General features: G+C 36.7%; 1 protein-coding gene across 1 annotated transcript in view; it reads right to left on the bottom strand.

Annotated features, from left to right (window-relative positions):
* MICOS10 (mitochondrial contact site and cristae organizing system subunit 10) overlaps positions 1-20,349 on the bottom strand; it is a 53,232-nt gene extending 32,883 nt beyond the window's left edge. The window contains exon 1 of the mRNA XM_077151052.1: positions 20,205-20,349. Coding sequence (XP_077007167.1) covers positions 20,205-20,268 — 64 coding nt within the window. The 5' untranslated portion in view covers positions 20,269-20,349. The remainder of the gene's footprint in view (positions 1-20,204) is intronic.
* Between the last annotated feature and the right edge of the window lie 345 nt (positions 20,350-20,694).

The raw sequence follows: 20,694 nt of genomic DNA on the forward strand, positions 1-20,694 counted from the left end.
AAGGAGGTAATAACAGGATACTATGAACAACTTTACGCTAATAAATACAACAATTTAGAGGAAATGGACGGGTTCCTGGAAAGACATGAACAACCAACTTTGACTCAAGAAGACATAGATGACCTCAACAAACCAATCACAAGTAAAGAAATTGAATTAGTCATTCAAAAGCTTCCTAAAAAGAAAAGTCCAGGACCAGATGGCTTCACATGTGAATTCTACCAAACGTTCCAGAAAGAATTAGTACCAATTCTCTTCAAACTCTTCAAAAAAATCGAAGTGGAGGGAAAACTACCTAATTCATTCTATGAAGCCAACATCACCCTCATACCAAAACCAGGCAAAGATATTACAAAAAAAGAAAACTACAGACCAATCTCTCTAATGAATACAGATGCAAAAATCCTCAATAAAATTCTAGCAAATCGTATCCAACAACACATTAAAAGAATTATACATCATGACCAAGTAGGATTCATCCCAGGTATGCAAGGATGGTTCAACATAAGAAAATCAATTAATGTAATACACCATATCAACAAATCAAAGCAGAAAAATCACATGATCATCTCAATTGATGCAGAGAAGGCATTCGACAAGATTCAACATCCTTTCCTGTTGAAAACACTTCAAAAGATAGGAATACAAGGGAACTTCCTTAAAATAATAGAGGGAATATATGAAAAACCCACAGCTAATATCATCCTCAATGGGGAAAAATTGAAAACTTTCCCCCTAAGATCAGGAACAAGACAAGGATGTCCACTATCACCACTATTATTCAACATGGTGTTGGAGGTTCTAGCCAGAGCAATTAGACAAGAAAAAGAAATACAAGGCATCAAAATTGGAAAGGAAGAAGTAAAACTATCACTGTTTGCAGACGATATGATACTATACGTCGAAAACCCGGAAAAATCCACAACAAAACTACTAGAGCTAATAAATGACTACAGCAAAGTAGCAGGTTACAAGATCAACATTCAAAAATCTGTAGCATTTCTATACACTAGTAAGGAACAAGCTGAGGGGGAAATCAAGAAACGAATCCCATTTACAATTGCAACTAAAAGAATAAAATACCTAGGAATAAATTTAACTAAAGAGACAAAAAACCTATATAAAGAAAACTACAAAAAACTGCTAAAAGAAATCACAGAAGACCTAAATAGATGGAAGGGCATACCGTGTTCATGGATTGGAAGACTAAATATAGTTAAGATGTCAATCCTACCTAAATTGATTTACAGATTCAATGCAATACCAATCAAAATCCCAACAAATTACTTTTCAGAAATAGAAAAACCAATAAGCAAATTTATCTGGAAGGGCAGGGTGCCCCGAATTGCTAAAAACATCTTGAGGAAAAAAAACGAAGCTGGAGGTCTCGCGCTGCCTGACTTTAAGGCATATTATGAAGCCACAGTGGTCAAAACAGCATGGTATTGGCATAAAGATAGATATATCGACCAATGGAATCGAATAGAGTGCTCAGATATAGACCCTCTCATCTATGGACATTTGATCTTTGATAAGGCAGTCAAGCCAACTCACCTGGGACAGAGCAGTCTCTTCAATAAATGGTGCCTAGAGAACTGGATATCCATATGCAAAAGAATGAAAGAAGACCCATCTCTCACACCCTATACAAAAGTTAACTCAAAATGGATCAAAGATCTAAACATTAGGTCTAAGACCATAAAACAGTTAGAGGAAAATGTAGGGAGATATCTTATGGATCTTACAACTGGAGGCGGTTTTATGGACCTTAAACCTAAAGCAAGAGCACTGAAGAAGGAAATAAATAAATGGGAACTCCTCAAAATTAAACACTTTTGTGCATCAAAGAACTTCATCAAGAAAGTAGAAAGACAGCCTTCACAATGGGAGACAATATTTGGAAATGATATATCAGATAAAGGTCTAGTATCCAGAATTTATAAAGAGATTGTTCATCTCAACAACAAAAAGACAGCCAACCCAATTACAAAATGGGAAAAAGACTTGAACAGACACCTCTCAGAAGAGGAAATACGGATGGCCAAGAGGCACATGAAGAGATGCTCAATGTCCCTGGCCATTAGAGAAATGCAAATCAAAACCACAATGAGATATCATCTCACACCCACCAGAATGGCCATTATCAACAAAACAGAAAATGACAAGTGCTGGAGAGGATGCGGAGAAAGAGGCACACTTATCCACTGTTGGTGGGAATGTCAAAGGGTGCAACCACTGTGGAAGGCAGTTTGGCGGTTCCTCAAAAAGCTGAATATAGAATTGCCATACGACCCAGCAATACCATTGCTAGGTATCTACTCAAAGGACTTAAGGGCAAAGACACAAACGGACATTTGCACACCAATGTTTATAGCAGCATTATTTACAATTGCAAAGAGATGGAAACAGCCAAAATCTCCATCAACAGAAGAGTGGCTAAACAAACTGTGGTATATACATACGATGGAATATTATGCAGCTTTAAGACAAGATAAACTTATGAACCATGTAATAACATGGATGGACCTAGAGAATATTATGCTGAGTGAATCCAGCCAAAAACTAAAGGACAAATACTGTATGGTCCCACTGATGTGAACGGACATTCGAGAATAAACTTGAAATATGTCATTGGTAACAGAGTTCGGCAGGAGTTAGAAACAGGGTAAGACAATGGGTAATTGAAGCTGAAGGGATACAGACTGTGCAACAGGACTAGATACAAAAACTCAAAAATGGACAGCACAATAATACCTAATTGTAAAGTAATCATGTTAAAACACTGAATGAAGCTGCATCTGAGATATAGGTTTTTGTTTTGTTTTGTGTTGTTTTGTTTTGATTTTACTATTATTACTTTTATTTTTTTCTCTATATTAACATTCTATATCTTTTTCGGTTATGTTGCTAGTTCTTCTAAACCAATGCAAATGTACTAAGAAATGATGATCATGCAGCTATGTGATGATGTTAAGAATTAATGATTGCATGTGTAGAATGGTATGATCTCTAAATGTTGGGTTAATTTCTTTTTTTTTCCGTTAATTAAAAAAAAAAAAAAAAGAGAAGGGATAATTGGAGATGAAGGGATACAGACTGTACAACGGGACTGGATATAAAAACTCAGAAATGGACAGCACAATACTACCCAATTGTAATGCAATTATGTTAAAACACTGAATGAAGCTGCATGTGAGGTATAGGTTTTTTGTTTTTGTTTTTTTTGTTTTTTTTTTCTTTCTATTATTGTTTTAATTCTTATTCTGTTTCTTTTTATTTCTTTTTCTAAATCGATGCAAATGTACTAAGAAATGATGAATATGCAACTATGTGATGTTATTAAGAATTACTGATTGTACATGTAGATTGGAATGATTTCTAATTGTTTTGTTAATTCTTTTTTTAATTAATAAAAAAAAAAATCAATAACCTAATCTTCTATCTTAATGAACCAGAAAAAGAACAAACCCAAATCAAGTAGAAGGAAGGAAATAGTTTAGAATGGAGATAAACAAAATAAAGAATGGAAAAACAACAGAATCAATTAAACCAAAAGTTGGCTCATGGAAAAGACTAACAAACTTTTAACTAGAATCATGAAGAAAAAGAGAAAATCCAAATCACTAAAATTGTAATAAAGTGTGAATATTACTACTGATCTTACAGAATAAGAGGGATTATAAGAGAATACTAAGAATAACTGTTTTTGCCAACAAATTAGGCAACCTAGATGAAATGGACAAATTCCTAGAAATACACAAACTGCCAAAACTAACTCAAGAAGAAATAGAAAATCTTAACAAGCCTGTAACAAGGTTGAATTGGTGATTGTTCTAGTTTGCTAGTTGCCAGAATGCAATATACCAGCAACAGAATAGCTTTTTAAAAGGGGAATTTAATAAGTTGCTAGTTCATAGTTCTAAGGCCGAGAAAACGTCCCAATTAAAACAAGTCTATAGAAATGTCCAATCTAAGGCATCCAGGGAAAGATACCTTGGTTCAAGATACCTTGGTTCAAGAAGTTCAGGGTTTCTCTCTCAAGTGGAAGGGCACATGGCGAAAACAGTCAGAGTTTCTCTCTCATCTGGAAAGGCACATGGTGAAAACGGTGTCATCTGCTAGCTTCTTCTCTTTGTTTCCTGTTTGATGAAGCTCTGCAGGAGGCATTTTCCTTCTTCATCTCCAAAGGTTGCTGGCTGGCAGACTCTGCTTCTCGTGGCAATGTCATTCTGCTCTGCTCTCTCTGAACCTCTCCAAAATGTTTCCTCTTTTACAGGATTCCAGAAACTTATCAAGACCCACCCAAATGAGTGGCGACATCGTCACCTACTCCAGCTTAACAACCACTCTTGATTAAATCACATCTCCAGGGAGATGATCTGATTATTTTCAAACATACAGTATTGAATAGGGATTATTCTACCTTTATGAAATGGGATTTTGATTAAAACATGGCTTTTCTAGGGTACATACATCCTTTCAAACCAGCACAGTGATCAAAACACTTTCAACAATAAATAAGTCTAGGACCAGAGAGCTTCACTGATGAATTCTACCAAAAGGTTAAAAAACATCAATGCTTCTCAAACTCTGCCAAAAAAAAAAAAAAAACAGAGAAAGAGGGACTACTTCTTAACTCATTTCTAAAGGCCCATATTTCCCTAATACTAGGAAGGCAGACAAAGGCAGCACAAGAAAAGAAAATTACAAAACAGTATCTCCACTGAGTATACATGCAAAAATCCTCAACAAAATGCTAGGAAACTGAATCCAGCAGCATATTAAAAGGATTATACACCATGACCAAGTAACTTCAACCCTAAGTATATGCCCAAGAGAATTGAAAACAGGTGTTCAGGAAAATAAAAAAACAACCTCATACACAAATATTCATAGCAGCATTTTCCATAATAGCTAAAAAATTAGAAACAACACAAATGCTGTTTACAAGAAATAAACAAAATATTACAGCCATACAATGGAATATTATTCAGCCATAAATAGAAATGATGTACTGATACTTGCTACAACATCTATCATAAAATTGAAAACATGTTATGTGAAAGAAATTAGATACAAAGAGCCATATAATGAATGATTCCGTTTATATGCAATGTCCTGAAGCTTGCATAAGAGTAGCCTCCAGAATAAGCCTCTTGACTCCATTTGATCTCTCTTGGCCACTGATGCCTTATTTAATTACATTTCTTTTCCCCCTTTTGGTCAAGAAGGTGTTGCGGATCCCATGGTGCCAGGACCAGACTCATCCTCGTGAGCATGTCCAATGCCCCAAGGGAGACCTTCACCCCTGAATGTCATGTCCTACAAAGGGGGAGGGCAACGACTATCCTTGCAGAGTTAGGCCTAAAGAGAAAGGCCACATCTGAGCCACAAAGAGGTTTCCTAGAAGCAACTCCTAGGCCTCACCACGGACAGTCTTAGCTTCTCCCCCACAGAAACAAGTTTCCTAAGGGCAAGGCTCAAAATCAAGGGCCTGGCCCATTTTCCTGTTCCCAATCAGAGGGTACACAGGGCTTCCCAGATGAGAAAGTTCAATAGTTCCATATATATATATATCCCCCCCCTTGCCCCCACAAAGGACCCCAACAACACCTCCCAAATATCAGCCCACCAGAGTCTGAGATATATCCTGGCATTACAGCAAGCTACAGAGAACTACAAGGCCTCATTCCTACTCTGGACCCCAGGAGTCTGGTCTTTCAAATAAGCTATCCAGACAGGTTGATTTAGATTATGTGTTACAGAGAATCTAGGTTCTAGACACAAGAAACTTCTCTGCCTTTAGTCCCATACAGTAGGAGAAGGTCTAGAGTATATACATTACCATCTTTTACCCTGTATTCTGATTTACCTTAGACCCAGCCAGACTGCCTTTGTTTTTTAACTCTAATTGAGGCCTGATCTCTTCTCTTCAGTTACTTTAACTATTATATATATAGCTATGCTAATATATTTAATATATATATCATTCAAACTTCAGGGCTGCAGTTCCATCTTTGGATCCCAGGTATCACAGAGTTACTCAAAGTCCCACAGAAATACCAGCTGGTACACATACAGCTCAGTATCTCAGCAGGATTAATAGTATTTTTTTCAAGATGATTCATAATCCTCAACTATAGTAAGTGACTAAATTTAGTAAAGTACTCACTTATTTATTTTGTAAAATCATAGAAACTGCAAAGTTAATGGTCCTACTTTATTGTTAATCCCTAGAGAAAACTTAGATTAACAGTTTATCATTCCATTTATATAAATGGGATAATATATATGACATTTGTTCTGCAGTTTTTTCACTTTACAATTACCAAAGGCACTGCGACAGTATATCTTTTTTTAACTTAGTGCTGAAATAGAACATACATACAAAAAAGGTGCACAATTAAGTGTAATACTAAAATTTCACATGGAATTATCATCAATCAAATCAAGAAACAGAAGATTTCCAACTTCTGCCACCCTTGTGCTCCCTTAGTCAAAACTTACCCAAAGATAACCATATTCTGACTTCGAACAACATAAAGTACTTTTGCCTATTTTACCTTTATTTAAATAGATTCATACAGTATTTTTGCCCAACAATGAGTTCATTTGTTGTCACTGCTGTATAGTATTCCATTATATTAACACATTACAATTTACTTATCCATTCTGTTGATGGGCATTTGGGTAGTTTCCAGTTTGAAACTATTATGAATAGTGCTGCTATAAACATTCTGGTCTAAGTCATTTGGTGAATACATGTACATGTTTCTGTTGGATACATCCTTAGACATGGAAATGATGGGAACGGAATTCCTAAGTGGGTGCACCAATTCATAATCCCACCAGCAGTGTCTGAAGATCCCCACTACATCATCTTTTTCACTCAAGCCTTTTAGTAGATGTGTAGAAGTACTAAATTAATGTTTTAAATAACTTTTTGAGGTTTAATTTATACAGAATAAACTTACCCACTTAAAGTGTACAATTCAACGAATTTTGATAGATGTATATAACAGCAAATCACTAGCACAATGAAGAAATAGAATATATTTCTATCACCCCTAGAAGTTTTTTTGTGAAAGTTCCTTTCACCCTTTGCCCCAGGCAATCACTTATCTACTTTATCCCTATAAACTGGTTCATATTTTCCTAGAATTTTATAAAGTAATGGAATCATACAGTATGTACTCTCCTGTGTCTGGCCTCTTTCACTTATCATAATGATTTCAAAATTCATCCATGCTGCTGAAGTACCAGTAATTTGTTCCTTTTTAATTACTGAATATCCCACTTTTCATATAGTCTGCATTTTGTTTATACACTCATTTGTTGTGGACATCTGGGCTGTTTCCCATTTTGAGGCGATATGTATAAAGCTGCTATGAACATTCATGAACACATCTTTGTGTGGACACGTTTTCATTTCTCTTGGATACTTAGGAGTAGAATGGCTGTATCACATATTTTAACTTTATAAAAAACAGTTTTCCAAAGTGGTTGTACCATTTTACATTTCCACCAACAGTGTACTAGAGTTCCAGTACTCCACATCGTAGTCAATGCTTAGTACTATCTTTTCAATTTCAGTTATTTGAATATCTCATGATTTTGATTTGCATTTCCCTAATGATCATTCATGTTGATGGCAATATACTAATTGCCATTAGTATAGCTTGTGTTGTGAAGAGTCTATTTTTTTTTTTTTTTTACATGGGCAGGCACCGGGAATCGAACCTGGGTCCTCGGGCATGGCAGGCAAGCATTCTTACCTGCTGAGCCACAGTGGCCCGCCCTGTGAAGAGTCTTTCCTAACATTTTATCCATTTTTCATAAATGGGACTTTTTAAAATTAAATTTAAAGCTCTTTATATATGGTAAAAAAAAAAAAAAGTTTTTTCCTTTCCAATCTGTATGTCTTTTATTTTTCTTTGTCTTTCTGACAAGTTAGTGGAGAAGGTAAAATCTTTTTAAGAAATTGTTCTAGAACAACCAGTATACATATATAGAGAAAAGTGAACTCAAAAAAGAATTGTGGACATACATGTAAAAGCAAGAACTATAAAAATAAAAAAAATAGGAGAAATTGTGATCTTGGGGTCAGAAAAGATTTTTTAGGATATAAAAAAGCAAAATCACACATAAAAAATTGATAAACTGGATTTGACCAAAATCTAAAACTTTTGTTCTCTGGAAAATATTATTAAGTAAGAAAAAAGATAAGACACAGAATAGAAAAGATATTTGCAATATATATCTGATAAATATATGATATGTTTTTTATTGTTCCAGTCTTTCTGCATTGGTTGGCACTTTAGTACAATGCTGAACAGAAGCGATACATGTGTCTATCTTTGCCTTGTTCCTGATCTTAGGGGAAAAACATCTGGTCTTTTACCATTAAATATCACACCGCAGTTTTAATTTGTATTTCCCTGATGACAAATAGAAGTGATACACATGTATATCTTTGCCTTGTTCCTGATCTTAGGGGAAAAACATCTGGTCTTTTACCATTAAATAACACACTGCAGTTTTAATTTGTATTTCCCTGATGACAAATTAAGAACCTTTTCATGTATTTACCGAAAATAAATCACTCTTTTATGAAATGTCTATTCAATATGTCTTTCTTACTGGTCTGCAGAAGTTATGTGTATACTCTGGGTGTGAGTGAATGCATTACAAATGTTCCCTGTGTCCTAAATCAAGTGACTGTATATATACATTGATTTCTGAACTCTATTCTTTTCCAATGGTCAGTTTATCTTTGTACCAATATTAAACTGTCTTAATTACCATACTATACTATACTATTATACTATATAACATACTTACTATTCTAATTACTACAGGTCTTGGTATTTGAGAGTGTAAGTCCTCCAACCTTTTTGTATACTTCTTTAACATGTGCCCTTTTAACCACTATTATTTCATTTTATGTTTGTACTATAAATTTTTTTTCAAGCACTATGGACATTTAGGTTATTTCCAGCTGTTTTTTTTTTTTTTTTGGCCATTATAACACAGCAATGAACATCCTTAAACACACATTTATATAATGGGGACATTTGTACAAATATTTGCAGGATAATTTGAGTACATAAAGCTCTAAGACAGAGCTTTTCTCTTTTAATGTAGGCAGTTATAAATAAAACAAACTAGGGATTTTATATACTACTATTTCTTAAAATCATTTAATACTGCATTAAAATAAAAGTGCTTTAAGATCAAGCAGAAGAGGACTTATTTTTAGTTTCTAAATAACTACCATCTTATCGGAATTTCCGAATAACATAATAAACAACAATAAAATAAACACATATTGAGCATGTAAGCTTATACCAGGCTCTATGTTAAGCCCTCTAAAATGCACAAACTCATTTAATCACCACAACTCTTCCATGAAGAATTATACTGATGTTCACTTTATAGTGATGATACTGATCAACAGAGAAGTTAAGAACTTGCCAGGATCAACTAATAAGTGGTGGAACCAAGTAGGCTGGTTCCAGATCTTAAAGCTCTTAACTTGTTGCTCAATAATGCCAATAAGAGAACTCAAGGACCTCACTGCACCTAAACTGCAATCTCCCAAATTGTTTTTCATATGCAGCATTTATATACTCTTCATTTATTTCAATAAATTCAATTTAAATCAGTAAACAAAATTGTTCAAATTTAAGACAAGCAGTAAGACGTAGTAGAAAGAATATGACCTGTAGACACAAACTTAGTTTTAATTCCAGCTCAGCAATTTACTTCTTGTGACCTGGAATAAATAACCTTGAATTTCACTGAGTATTACTTTTCTGGCTGGAAAAACAGGGAGAATATATACTTCCTCACTGAATTTTGGAGAATAAAAAAGGTGTAACATATTAGTGTACCAAATACAATGGCATATAACAGGCATTCAATTAATCTAGATTCCTCTCTCCTTGTTGGTCTTTAAACAAACAGGGTCCAATCTAGCACACAGCCCTAGCATTTCACTAGAGGGTCAATGACCATAGTAAAAATATTACCACACCAAACGATTTTTTAAAGTAAATATTTGTATTTTTACTTGGATTTTAATACTGAAATACACTTGCCAAAGAAAGCAATTCAGCATATTTACTAATAAGCTGTTTCAGGCCACATTTTAAGAAAGCATAAAACCACAGCCAGAGCAAAAATTTAAATATGTTTTCAAGTTCCACATAGGGCCTAATTACATTATTCTGTAATGCTAACAGAAAATTCTCCTCTAGCAAGATCAGAATGTTCCATTATTCAATATTGCCGCTGCAAGGTATTACTTGCAAATGGAAAGAGTATTTTTTCTTCCAAACACTTAGAAATACATATAACAAACAAAAGATGGTTACCAATTCAACAATTAACATGTATTAATTTGAAATCCAAGTCAATAAACAACCTAAAATCTTTGAAGTATTTTAATTTAGCCTCATTGGTATCACTCTATGAAATGAAAAAGTTTGCAAACACAGGCTACCAAAGGGCAATTTTTGGTGAGCCACCAATACTTGAGGTAACCCCCACATTTATCAGATAAATTGAAACTTAAAGAAAAACAATAAGGTGCTTTCTTTTTCCATAACTTTATTCAAAGTACAAAACTCCTTTTGTACTTTCAGTATAGTATCTTTTTTACATTAGAGTGGTTTTAAACAATTTAACAATACTTAATTGATTAATGGATTAATACACAAAAGCTGCTTGTCAATTCTAAGGTAGGTCAGCTGCTAAACTGTTTACTGTCTAACTTCTTTAAGGAAGGAACAAATCCATGTCCTTTATTTCAGGAAGATAATGCATGGCAAAGACGTAAGTTTTAGCTCTGTTGACTGAGCTGCACATAACCAGTGACCTAGCTCACAATATACTAGAGAACAAACTACAAAATATAACTTAGGTTCCTTCTCTGCTTCAGCCAGTGACAATACTATTCTCCATTTACATAAACTTGGCCCCTTCTTTGGCCCCTCTCTCTCACCAGTCCATATTCCAAGTCCTATAAATACCACCTCTATATAGTCACCACATCAAGGGACCAGCAGATGCCAGCCAACTGACTACCCAGCTGACAGAGGTGTTCCTGACCCACTGGCCTTTCCTGAATTAAGGTATCTTTCCCTGGATACCTTAGGTTGGACAATTTTATAGGCTTAAAACTGTGAACTTGCAAATTATTAAATTCCCCTTTTTAAAAGCCGTTCCAGTTCTGGTATATCATATTACGGCAACTTTTACAAACCAAAACACCCAACAGAATTGAAAGCTGGGACTCAAGACAGATATCTGCCCACTGATGTTCATAGATGAATTATATACAAGCATCAAAAAAAATGGAAGCAATCCAACAGATGGAGGATAAACAAAATACAGTATATATGTAGAATGGAAAACTATACAGTCATAAAAAGGAACAAAGTTCTGGTCCATGCAACAATATGGATGAACTTTGAAGACATCACATTGAGTGAAACAGGCAGGCACGACATGATTTCACTGTTGTGAAATAACTAGAATAAGCTAATTCATAGAGCCAGGAGATGGGGATGGAGTATGGGAAGTTAATGCTTAATTAGTACAGAATTTATGCTTGGGGTGATGAAAAACTTTTGGTAATGAATGGTGGTGATGATGGTACAGTATTATGAATGTAACTTACAACAATGAATTATTATTTGAATATGGTTAAAAGAGGAAATTTTAGATTGTATATATATTAGAACAAATTTGTTAAAAAAAATTCAATGACTTTCACTGAAGTGCAAACACGAAAGTGGTTAAAATGGGAAATTTTATGTTGCATGTTACCACAAAGAAAATTTTAAAAAACAAACAGAATGTACAACACAAAGAGTAAATCCCAATGTAAACTATGAACTTTAGTTAATAATATAACTATAATCACTCTGGGTCATCAATTTAACAAATGTATACTAATGCAACATGTTAATAGAGGAAACTGCATGGTGAGGGGGTGCTATATGGAACTTTGGCATTTTTTGTATAATTTTTTTAAACCTACAATAGCTCTAAAAAATAAAGGCTATTGAGTTTGTAGGGAGAAAAAAAATTCAATGGCTTGTCCTCAAAATGCTAAACAGAGAGGTACCATACAATTCAGCAATTCCACTCCTACAGACATATTTAAGAAAAATGAAACCTGTACACTTGTTCATAGTAATATTATTCATAATAGCCCCAAAGTACAAACAACTAAACATCTATAAACGGATGAAGTACATTGGAATATTACGCGGTATCAAAAAAGAATAAAGTTCTAATCCACGCTACAACATGGATAAACCTTGAAAACATTATGATAAATGAAAGAAGACAGTCACAAAAGACCATATATTGTGTATTTCCATTTACGTGAATATCCAGAAAAGGCAAATCCATAGAGACCAAAAGTAGATTTATGGTCGCTTGAATTATTGGCCAATTCATAGGTCAGTAGATTAGATATTTCTTACTCTGGCCTCACAATGCAAGAAGAATTAGGGATGGGGGCAACACAGCCAATTTGAAAGTTTCCTAAATCACGTTAGGGATTCCCAGGTCCTCCTCATGAATCATGAATCATGATTTCCTGTGCTGAAATCAGATTTTCTGGCAAATCTGTCCTCTGAAGCCCCACACAGCCTGCTAGCACAGGCCTCCAGCATTCAGGAGGGTGGTGTAACAGGATTCTGAGGACAATGGCAGTGCTTCCAGGGCCCACATCTGCAGGGCTTAGAAATTTTTAACCTACAGGGCAGTATCCCTGCAAGACTCAGGCTGTGTGATTTTCTCATCTCCCAGGATTTTGTTTTCCCTTAGAAAGAGAAAACTGACATAACTTCCCATCCAGTCCAGAGTAATAAACACAAGCTGAGAGTATCAGCTCTGGAAAGACCATAACCACTAAGCTTCCTAAATGGCAAGATACTAGGCCTTCTATTCTCATGAACAAGAATATATGACTTATTCATGCTCTGGGCACATAGAAGACAAATTACTTGGTACACACAAGAAAAATAAATGGTACAACCCTTGAATCGAGTGGAGAAAAAAAACCAGAGCATTCAATAAATCTGATAAAAATTAAAAATAAATACACAAAATTAGCAAAAACCATTAATGACGCATTCCCATAAAACTAATGGAACATGCCATTCATAAAATGTAATATTCTTCACTCCTTTTTAATTTCCTGCAATAAGGCTTTGGCAGTACCACTTAAACCAACATCACCCACTACTTGTTTAAATACAAAAGTGCTCTCTGGTTTATATTTCTTGGTTGACTACTCTCAAACATTCCTAATATTACTTCATTATGAAGATCTATTGACAGTAATTTACACCCCCAGATGAAATGAAAAGTTGGTGAAAGTCCCAACAGTATAAGGACACATGATCAAACATGTAAACTGGCAAAAATTCACATGAAATACATTTTACTTGGATTTTAAAATTTAAATGCTAATTCATTCAATTAAAAAACAGACGGAGCAGCAAATATGACAAAGAGCATAGTCTACAAAATTCTCAGCCCTATATATCATTCACTTAACATATAATTAATGCGTGCCAGGGTTGGGGAATCAAGTGAACAAAGTCTCTGGTTCTCATCAAGTTTACATTCTGGTAAGGAGAACAATCCAATACAGAAACAAGTTGTGAATTTCAGATGGTGATGAGTGCTATAAAGAAATATGAGTGACGTGATACAGAACAATTAGGACACTAAGAAATTTAAATGGTAACAGGATTTTTCTTTTAAGTGCTTTAATGCCAAAACTTATGGATGAACAAGGCAATGTACATGGATGGCAGTGGCAAAAACAGGAATAGAGGTCAAAGAGGAGAGGAGGGAAAATGTGGGGGGGGGAGGAAAAAAAAAAGGAAGGAAGGATGACTGAAAGGAGAAGAAAGAGAAATGGGCAAGTAAGGAACAATGGTTCATTGTGCCTATCACTCAGTAGCTCCTTCCGAACTTCAGGGAAGCCAGTGGTTTGTTTTGTTTTGTTTTTTTAATTTAAGGGATCTTTATCATCAGGTGAAACCGCATTAAAAACCACCACTCTTATTTGACACAGAATAAATAAATATATTTTAAAACCAGAATTTATGTGGGGATAAATCTGCTTTTCTTAAGGTATCAATGTGGAAGGAAATTCATAAATAAATGAATCTCTCCCTATAGGACAAAATCACACAAGAATTTTCTGTTAAGATATTACTCAAGCCTAGCAATAAGAAGATCCCTGAAGAACACCTTTTTAAAGAACTATTACCTAAAGTACACACTTGAACGTTACTTAACTCAGCTGTACACTATCTATATTAATTAGCTATGTTAATTACAATTAGAATTTTTCAACAAACTGGTGGGAAAAGAATGATACATTTCAGATATAAGGCAACCAAACAGATAACTGCTTAGGAAGGAAACAGTCTGATCATTCACCTTGGCTTCTTTCAGTCTCTGTCAAGCCAAAGAGTATGAAATTATCAATATGCAGCTAAAAATCTGAAGTTGCCAAAAATGAAAAAAAAAAAGTTTCTACCAAACCTCTTATCTACTCTACAGCAGGTTGCCACTCTCTGAGTCTCTACCCCCATTTTAGGAAGTGCCAAAAAAGCAGGTAGCCAAAGAATACATATAAAAGAGTTCTGTAACCTCACTATCCACAGGAACTGGAACCAATACACTCTTTGAATCCTCATGGTTTCAAAAACCACTCAGGGTAATTAATATTTTTAAATGTCACCTTATGTGTGAGACTAAAGCAAAAAATGTTTGTTACAAAATTTATATTTTGACTGGTACATTTCCTAATATAACTTATGTAGACAGTTTGATTGAACACCATAAGCACTTGGAATCTCAGGTAGGACATGAGATTTTGTTGGTTTGTCCAGAGTGATGCCCTGATGAATCCCAGAGTGATTCGATCAGTGAGTGGAAAAGTACTTGCAAAGCCCCTTTCTGGGAATGGTGAGAATGGGGAGAAATGCAACTTCCCCAAGTTGAATTCTTGATATTCTCACAAGCAGTGTGGACAACCAAAGCTATAGGCTAAGCCCCCAGTCTTGGGGTTTGTTCATATGAAACTTAACCCCACAAAGGATAGGTCAAGTCTACTTAAAATTTAGGCCTAACAGTCACCCCCAAGAGAGCCTCTTGTTGCTCAGATGTGGCCTCTCTCTCCAGTCAACAAAATAAGCAATCTCACCACCCTCCGCATCTACGTGGGACATGACTCCCAGGGGTGTGGACCTTCCTGGCAACATGGGACAGAAATCCTAGAATGAGCTGAGACTCAGCATCAAGGGATTGAGAAAAACCCTAGAATGAGCTGAGACTCAGCATTAAGGGTCTGAGAAAACCTTCTTGACCCAAAGGGGGAAGAGTGAAATGAGACAAAGTGTCAATGGCTGAGAGATTCCAAACAGAGTCAAGAGGTTCTCCTGGAGGTTATTCTTACGCATTAAGTAGATATCATCTTGTTATTCAAGATGTAGCGGAGAGGCTGGAGGGAACTGCCTGAAAATGTAGAGCTGTGTACCAGTAGCCATGTTTCTTGAGGATGATTGAATAATGATATGGTTGTCACAATGTGACTGTGTGATTGTGAAAATCTTGTGTCTGATGCTCCTTTTATCTACCTTGTCAGCAGACAAGCAGAACATATGGAATAAAAATAAATAATAGGGGGAACAAATATTAAAATAAATTTAATTTGAAATGCTAGTGATAAATCAAAGTGAGGGGTAAGGGGTATGATATGTATAATCTTTTTTTCTGTTATTGTTTTATTTCTTTTTCTGTTGCCTTTTTATTTCTTTTTCTGAATTGATGCAAATGTTCTAAGAAATGATGAATATGCAACTATGTGATGATACTGAGAATTACTGAATATATATGTAGAACATTAAAAAAAAAAACCGCTCAGAATCCCTCCCAAAATGACACTTTCCCACCTCATCTCTCTTAGGCTATTTCTCCAAGTCCATTTCCCCTAAAGAGACAAACTCCAGAATATGACCTCATTTATTCCCTCAAAATTCAAAGCCATTTCTCGTCTTCTCCATCACCACTTTCAAATTCAACCACATAAGTAGAAAATAAAATCATGACTTTTTTTCTTACTATAGTTTCACTCTCTCCTTCTACCCTGCATAATCAGTTACTAAGCCTTATATGTTATATGGTACAGATGAGGTTCACATGCAACATTTCTTTTTTACCTCCAAATTCTGATCAATGACATTACCACTCACTCAGAGTCTATGCTTGGAGTTAACTTTAAAAGAAATGAAGATGAGCCAAAGCTAACCAGTTGGAAAGGAAGATAGAAATTAGCATTTATCGAGTTTCTACTTTGTACCCAGCACCATGTTGGCCTAGGCATTATAAATGGGGAAAAAGAGGTTTCTCAAATATACCCATTCCTTTGCAGTCTAACAGTTCCGACCTTCATCACTTCACATTCACAGCACCGCTAGCCTCCTCTACTTCAAACCTATTGTCTATAAAACATCGTCAGACCAATCTTACCAAAATTCCATTTATGTTACTTTCTTATTAAGGGTAGTGAAATGCCTATGCTTCTCTATTTGCCCATTAACTCACCCATAGCTCAATAAATATTTATTGCTTACAATGGCCTAGGCTTTTTTTCAGTAGTGAGCCCTGGAAGCCAAAAGTAATAGATTTTAAGACAGAGGTGCTGAATGCATGTGAAAAAGCTAAAGGCAGCTCAAAAGTCGTCAAGATAAAGTGGAATCTAAGACCTGTCACAATTCTGATGCCACCCAACCCAACACCCTTTTCTTTACAGAGTAGAGGCACTGATATACAAATGCCTGGATTCTAACCCCAGCTCCTCCACATCTGGCTTCCTTATAAACCTCTCTGCACTGTAGTTTCTTCAGTAAAAGTTCAATTCAGCCTCTGCCCAAGTTTTTCCACACTCTTCGACTACCAAATCCAAACCATTTCTCCAAAGGTCAGACAAAGTTCCATTTCCCTGGCAAATTTATTGGATGACCTCCATCCACCACTCCACTTTCACAATAGCAGAGTCTAAATCACTCATTTTCACTTTTACCTGTCATAATACATCACCTGGCCTCATTTAATTAGTTGACATGTATGCTCCAACCCACACCCCCAATTACCCACTGAAGGATGAAGTGACATGGCCTTGGATGGTTACAACAATATTATCAATAACTATTACTAACTACCACCATTTATTGAATACATATGTGGCACACACTGTGCTACATATTTTATATACTTTTACTTCCTTTAATCCTCTTAATCTTCTCAGATAAATCTGTCTCTGTCCCCATTTCATAGATAAGAGACCTTACCCAAAGCTGCAAACTTAGTGAGGCTGGGTGAAGCTGGGTAAGGGTGATTCACTCAGCTCTACTTCCAACACCCATACTAACTTTGGTCACTTCATACCTAGGTGTTAAATTTTTTCTTAAGTGTAAAAACTATTAACAAGAATAAAAACTGTATTTCTTTGGTCAATTTCAGAATAACCCATTCCTCATAGGTGGGTTTTCCTAATAAGTGATAATCAAACCTCACAACTCTATTAGATAAGTGTTCTAGTTTGCTAGCTGCTGGAATGCAATATACCAGAAACGGAATGGCCTTTAAAAGGAGTTTAATAAATTGCTAGTTTACAGTTTTAAGGCTGAGAAAACATCCCAATTAAAACAAGTCTATAGAAACATCCAATCAAAGGCATCCATCTAGGGAAAGATACCTTGATTCAAGAAGGACAACGAAGTTCAGAGTTTCTCTCTCAAGTGGAAGGGCACATGGTGAACACGGTCAGGGTTCCTCTCTCATCTGGAAGGCAACATGGCAAACACAGCGTCATCTGCTAGCTTCTTCTCCTGGCTTCCTGTTTCATGAAGCTCCCCAGGAGGCATTTTCCTTCTTCATCTCCAAAGGTTGCTGGCTGGTGGACTCTGCTTCTCATGGCTATGTCGTTCTGCTTTACTCTCTCCGAATCTCCCATTCTCCAAAATGTTTCCTCTTTTATAGGACTCCAGTAAACGAGTCAAGACTCACTCAAATGGATGAAGACATGTCACCACCTAATCCAGATTAACAACCACTCTTGATTGGGCTACATCTCGAGGGAGATGATCTAATTACAGGTCTATATATACAGTATTGAATAGGGATTATTCTGCCTTTATGAAATGGAATTTAGATTAAAACATGACTTTTCTAGGGGACATACATCCTTTCAAACCAGTACAATGAGTAATAATTATTATTATGCCAATTTACAAATGAAGAAACAGGCATGGAGAAGTTAAATAATTCACCCCAAAACACAAAGCTGCTAAATGGTGAATTCCAGGTGAAGGAGTAACTTTAATGAAATTACTTCATACATTGATTCATTCAACAATTTTCATGGAGCACTGTTCTATGAACAGGGGATACAGCAATGAACACACCAGAAAACATCCCTGCCCTCATGGCATTTACAATCTTATTTCTTTCCCAGTATTTTCATTCAAGAGCACAATCCTAAATCCTCTTAAGTACCCTAAGATTCTATAATAAAATGTCAAATTTAGATAATAAAAATTTAGCATCATAGAAAGAGTCTGGGACTTGAAGTCAGAAAAACCTGAGTTAAGTTTCAAACTTTGTCATTTTCTACCAGTGTAACTGTGGGCAAATCCCATCACCTGACTCTCAATTTCATCACTTTCAGAAAGATATTTTTTTTAATTAAAAATTTTTTTTAAACATAACAACGTACAAACACAAACATTCTTACCATACGATCATTCCATTCTTGGTATATAATAATAACTCACAATATCATCACATAGTTGTATATTCAGCACCATGATCATTTCTCAGAACATTTGCATCAATTCAGAAAAAGAAATAAAAAGAAAAAAACTCATAGATACCACACCCCTTACCCCTCCCTCTCATTAACTGCTAGTATTTCTATCTACCCAATATAGTTTAGCCTTTGTTTCCCCTATTTTTTTCCTATACCCTTAACCACTCCCTTTTACTGATCACTAGCATTTCAATCTACTAAATTTATTTTAACATTTGTTCCCCCTATTACTTATTTTTAATCCATATGTTTTACTCATCTGTCCATACCATAGATAAAAGGAGCATCAGACACAAGGTTTTCAGTCACACAGTCACACTGTGAAAGCTATATCATTATACAACCACCTTCAAGAAACACGGCTGCTGGAACACAGCTCTACGTTTTCAGGCAGTTCCCTCTAGCCTCTCCAATATACCTTAACTAAACAGGTGATAACTATATAATGCATAAGAATAAGCTCAAGGATAACCTCTGGATTCTGTCAGAAAGATTATTTATGAGATAATGAATTAAGCTGAGCACCTAGCACTGTGTCTGGCACTTAGCACAGGCTCAATAAATTGGTTTCCCTCTCTCCAGCGCCCTCCCCCTGCCAACTCCCGCCTCTCCACTGTGACTTCATAATTTGTGTCTGTCACTGAGCACATGCTAAAAGACTACTCGGAGTCCCATCAGACCACCTCTTACTTTTCAGCGTAGTTTTCATTCCAGATCATCATCACTAAGTCTCCAATTTCAGGCCCCCGACTATCTGATTCAGATACATCAAATTACAACTCGGGAATGAGAGAAATTCACATTAGGATCTGGCAGTGCCTATAAAATACTTTGATGACCTTCTTTAAAAGGCACTTTTGTTTCCGTTGAGGAGTTACATGGCCTCCGACCAGGTTCCAAGGCCTGTGGCGGGAGCTGTGGCACCAGGGAGGAGAATTTCTAGCCGTGGGCACGCACGAGGCGGTGCTCTGCAGAACGTTTTCCACTGGAAGCCCTCTGTAACGCTCCAGCCACCTGCCAACCCGACGACCACCTCTTTTGGGCTGCGGCTCAACCCCTCCCACACGTCCCAAGCTCTCTGGGCCAGTGTCCCCTGTCCCGAGTGACCTCGCGCCGGACTTAGACAGCCCGCCCTGGCCAGAGGGGCTGGAACAAGCCGGGACCAAGGCCTCCGGCCCGCGGGTCGGGCACCCGGACCTCCCACGGGGATTCCCTTCTGGCCTCCTGGTTCGCCGAGACTTGCACTGGCTACTTGGCTCCGGGCCGGGCCTGCCAGGGGCAAGAAGCCCCTTACCTATTTTCACGACCGCATCCGCCATGCACCGGTCCCACTTCTTGCCGAGTTCTGAATCCGACATGCTCCCCGCCCGCCGCTCCAGCTTTCCTGACCACCGGCCCCAACGCTCCGATTCCCGGCAAGTCTCGCGAGACCCACCCGCGGTTCCTAGGCTCGGAAGGCTGGATCCGGCGCTCCAAGCATCGCGAGATGTCGTCCCTTCCGGTTCTGTCAGTTGGTCGTTAAGGTGACAGACTGCCAAGAGGCCCGAGGTGACCCTGACCTTGGAGCCGCGCCTAACGAGACTGACATCCTCGGCGGCATCCTGAACCCTGTCTGCAAGGCCCTTCCTCCACACTGTCTCCCGACCTTGGCCCTGGAACTCTCAAGGTCGAGAGGGTACACAGCTCTTGATTTATTCATTCATTTTCTTCTCTTCACTTTTTCTGTTCACTCATTCATTCATTTACTGTAATGTAACTCCCGCCCGCGCTATTAACATTGAAAC

This window comes from Tamandua tetradactyla, chromosome 2, assembly GCF_023851605.1.
Source record: "Tamandua tetradactyla isolate mTamTet1 chromosome 2, mTamTet1.pri, whole genome shotgun sequence".
Lineage (NCBI taxonomy): Eukaryota > Metazoa > Chordata > Mammalia > Pilosa > Myrmecophagidae > Tamandua > Tamandua tetradactyla.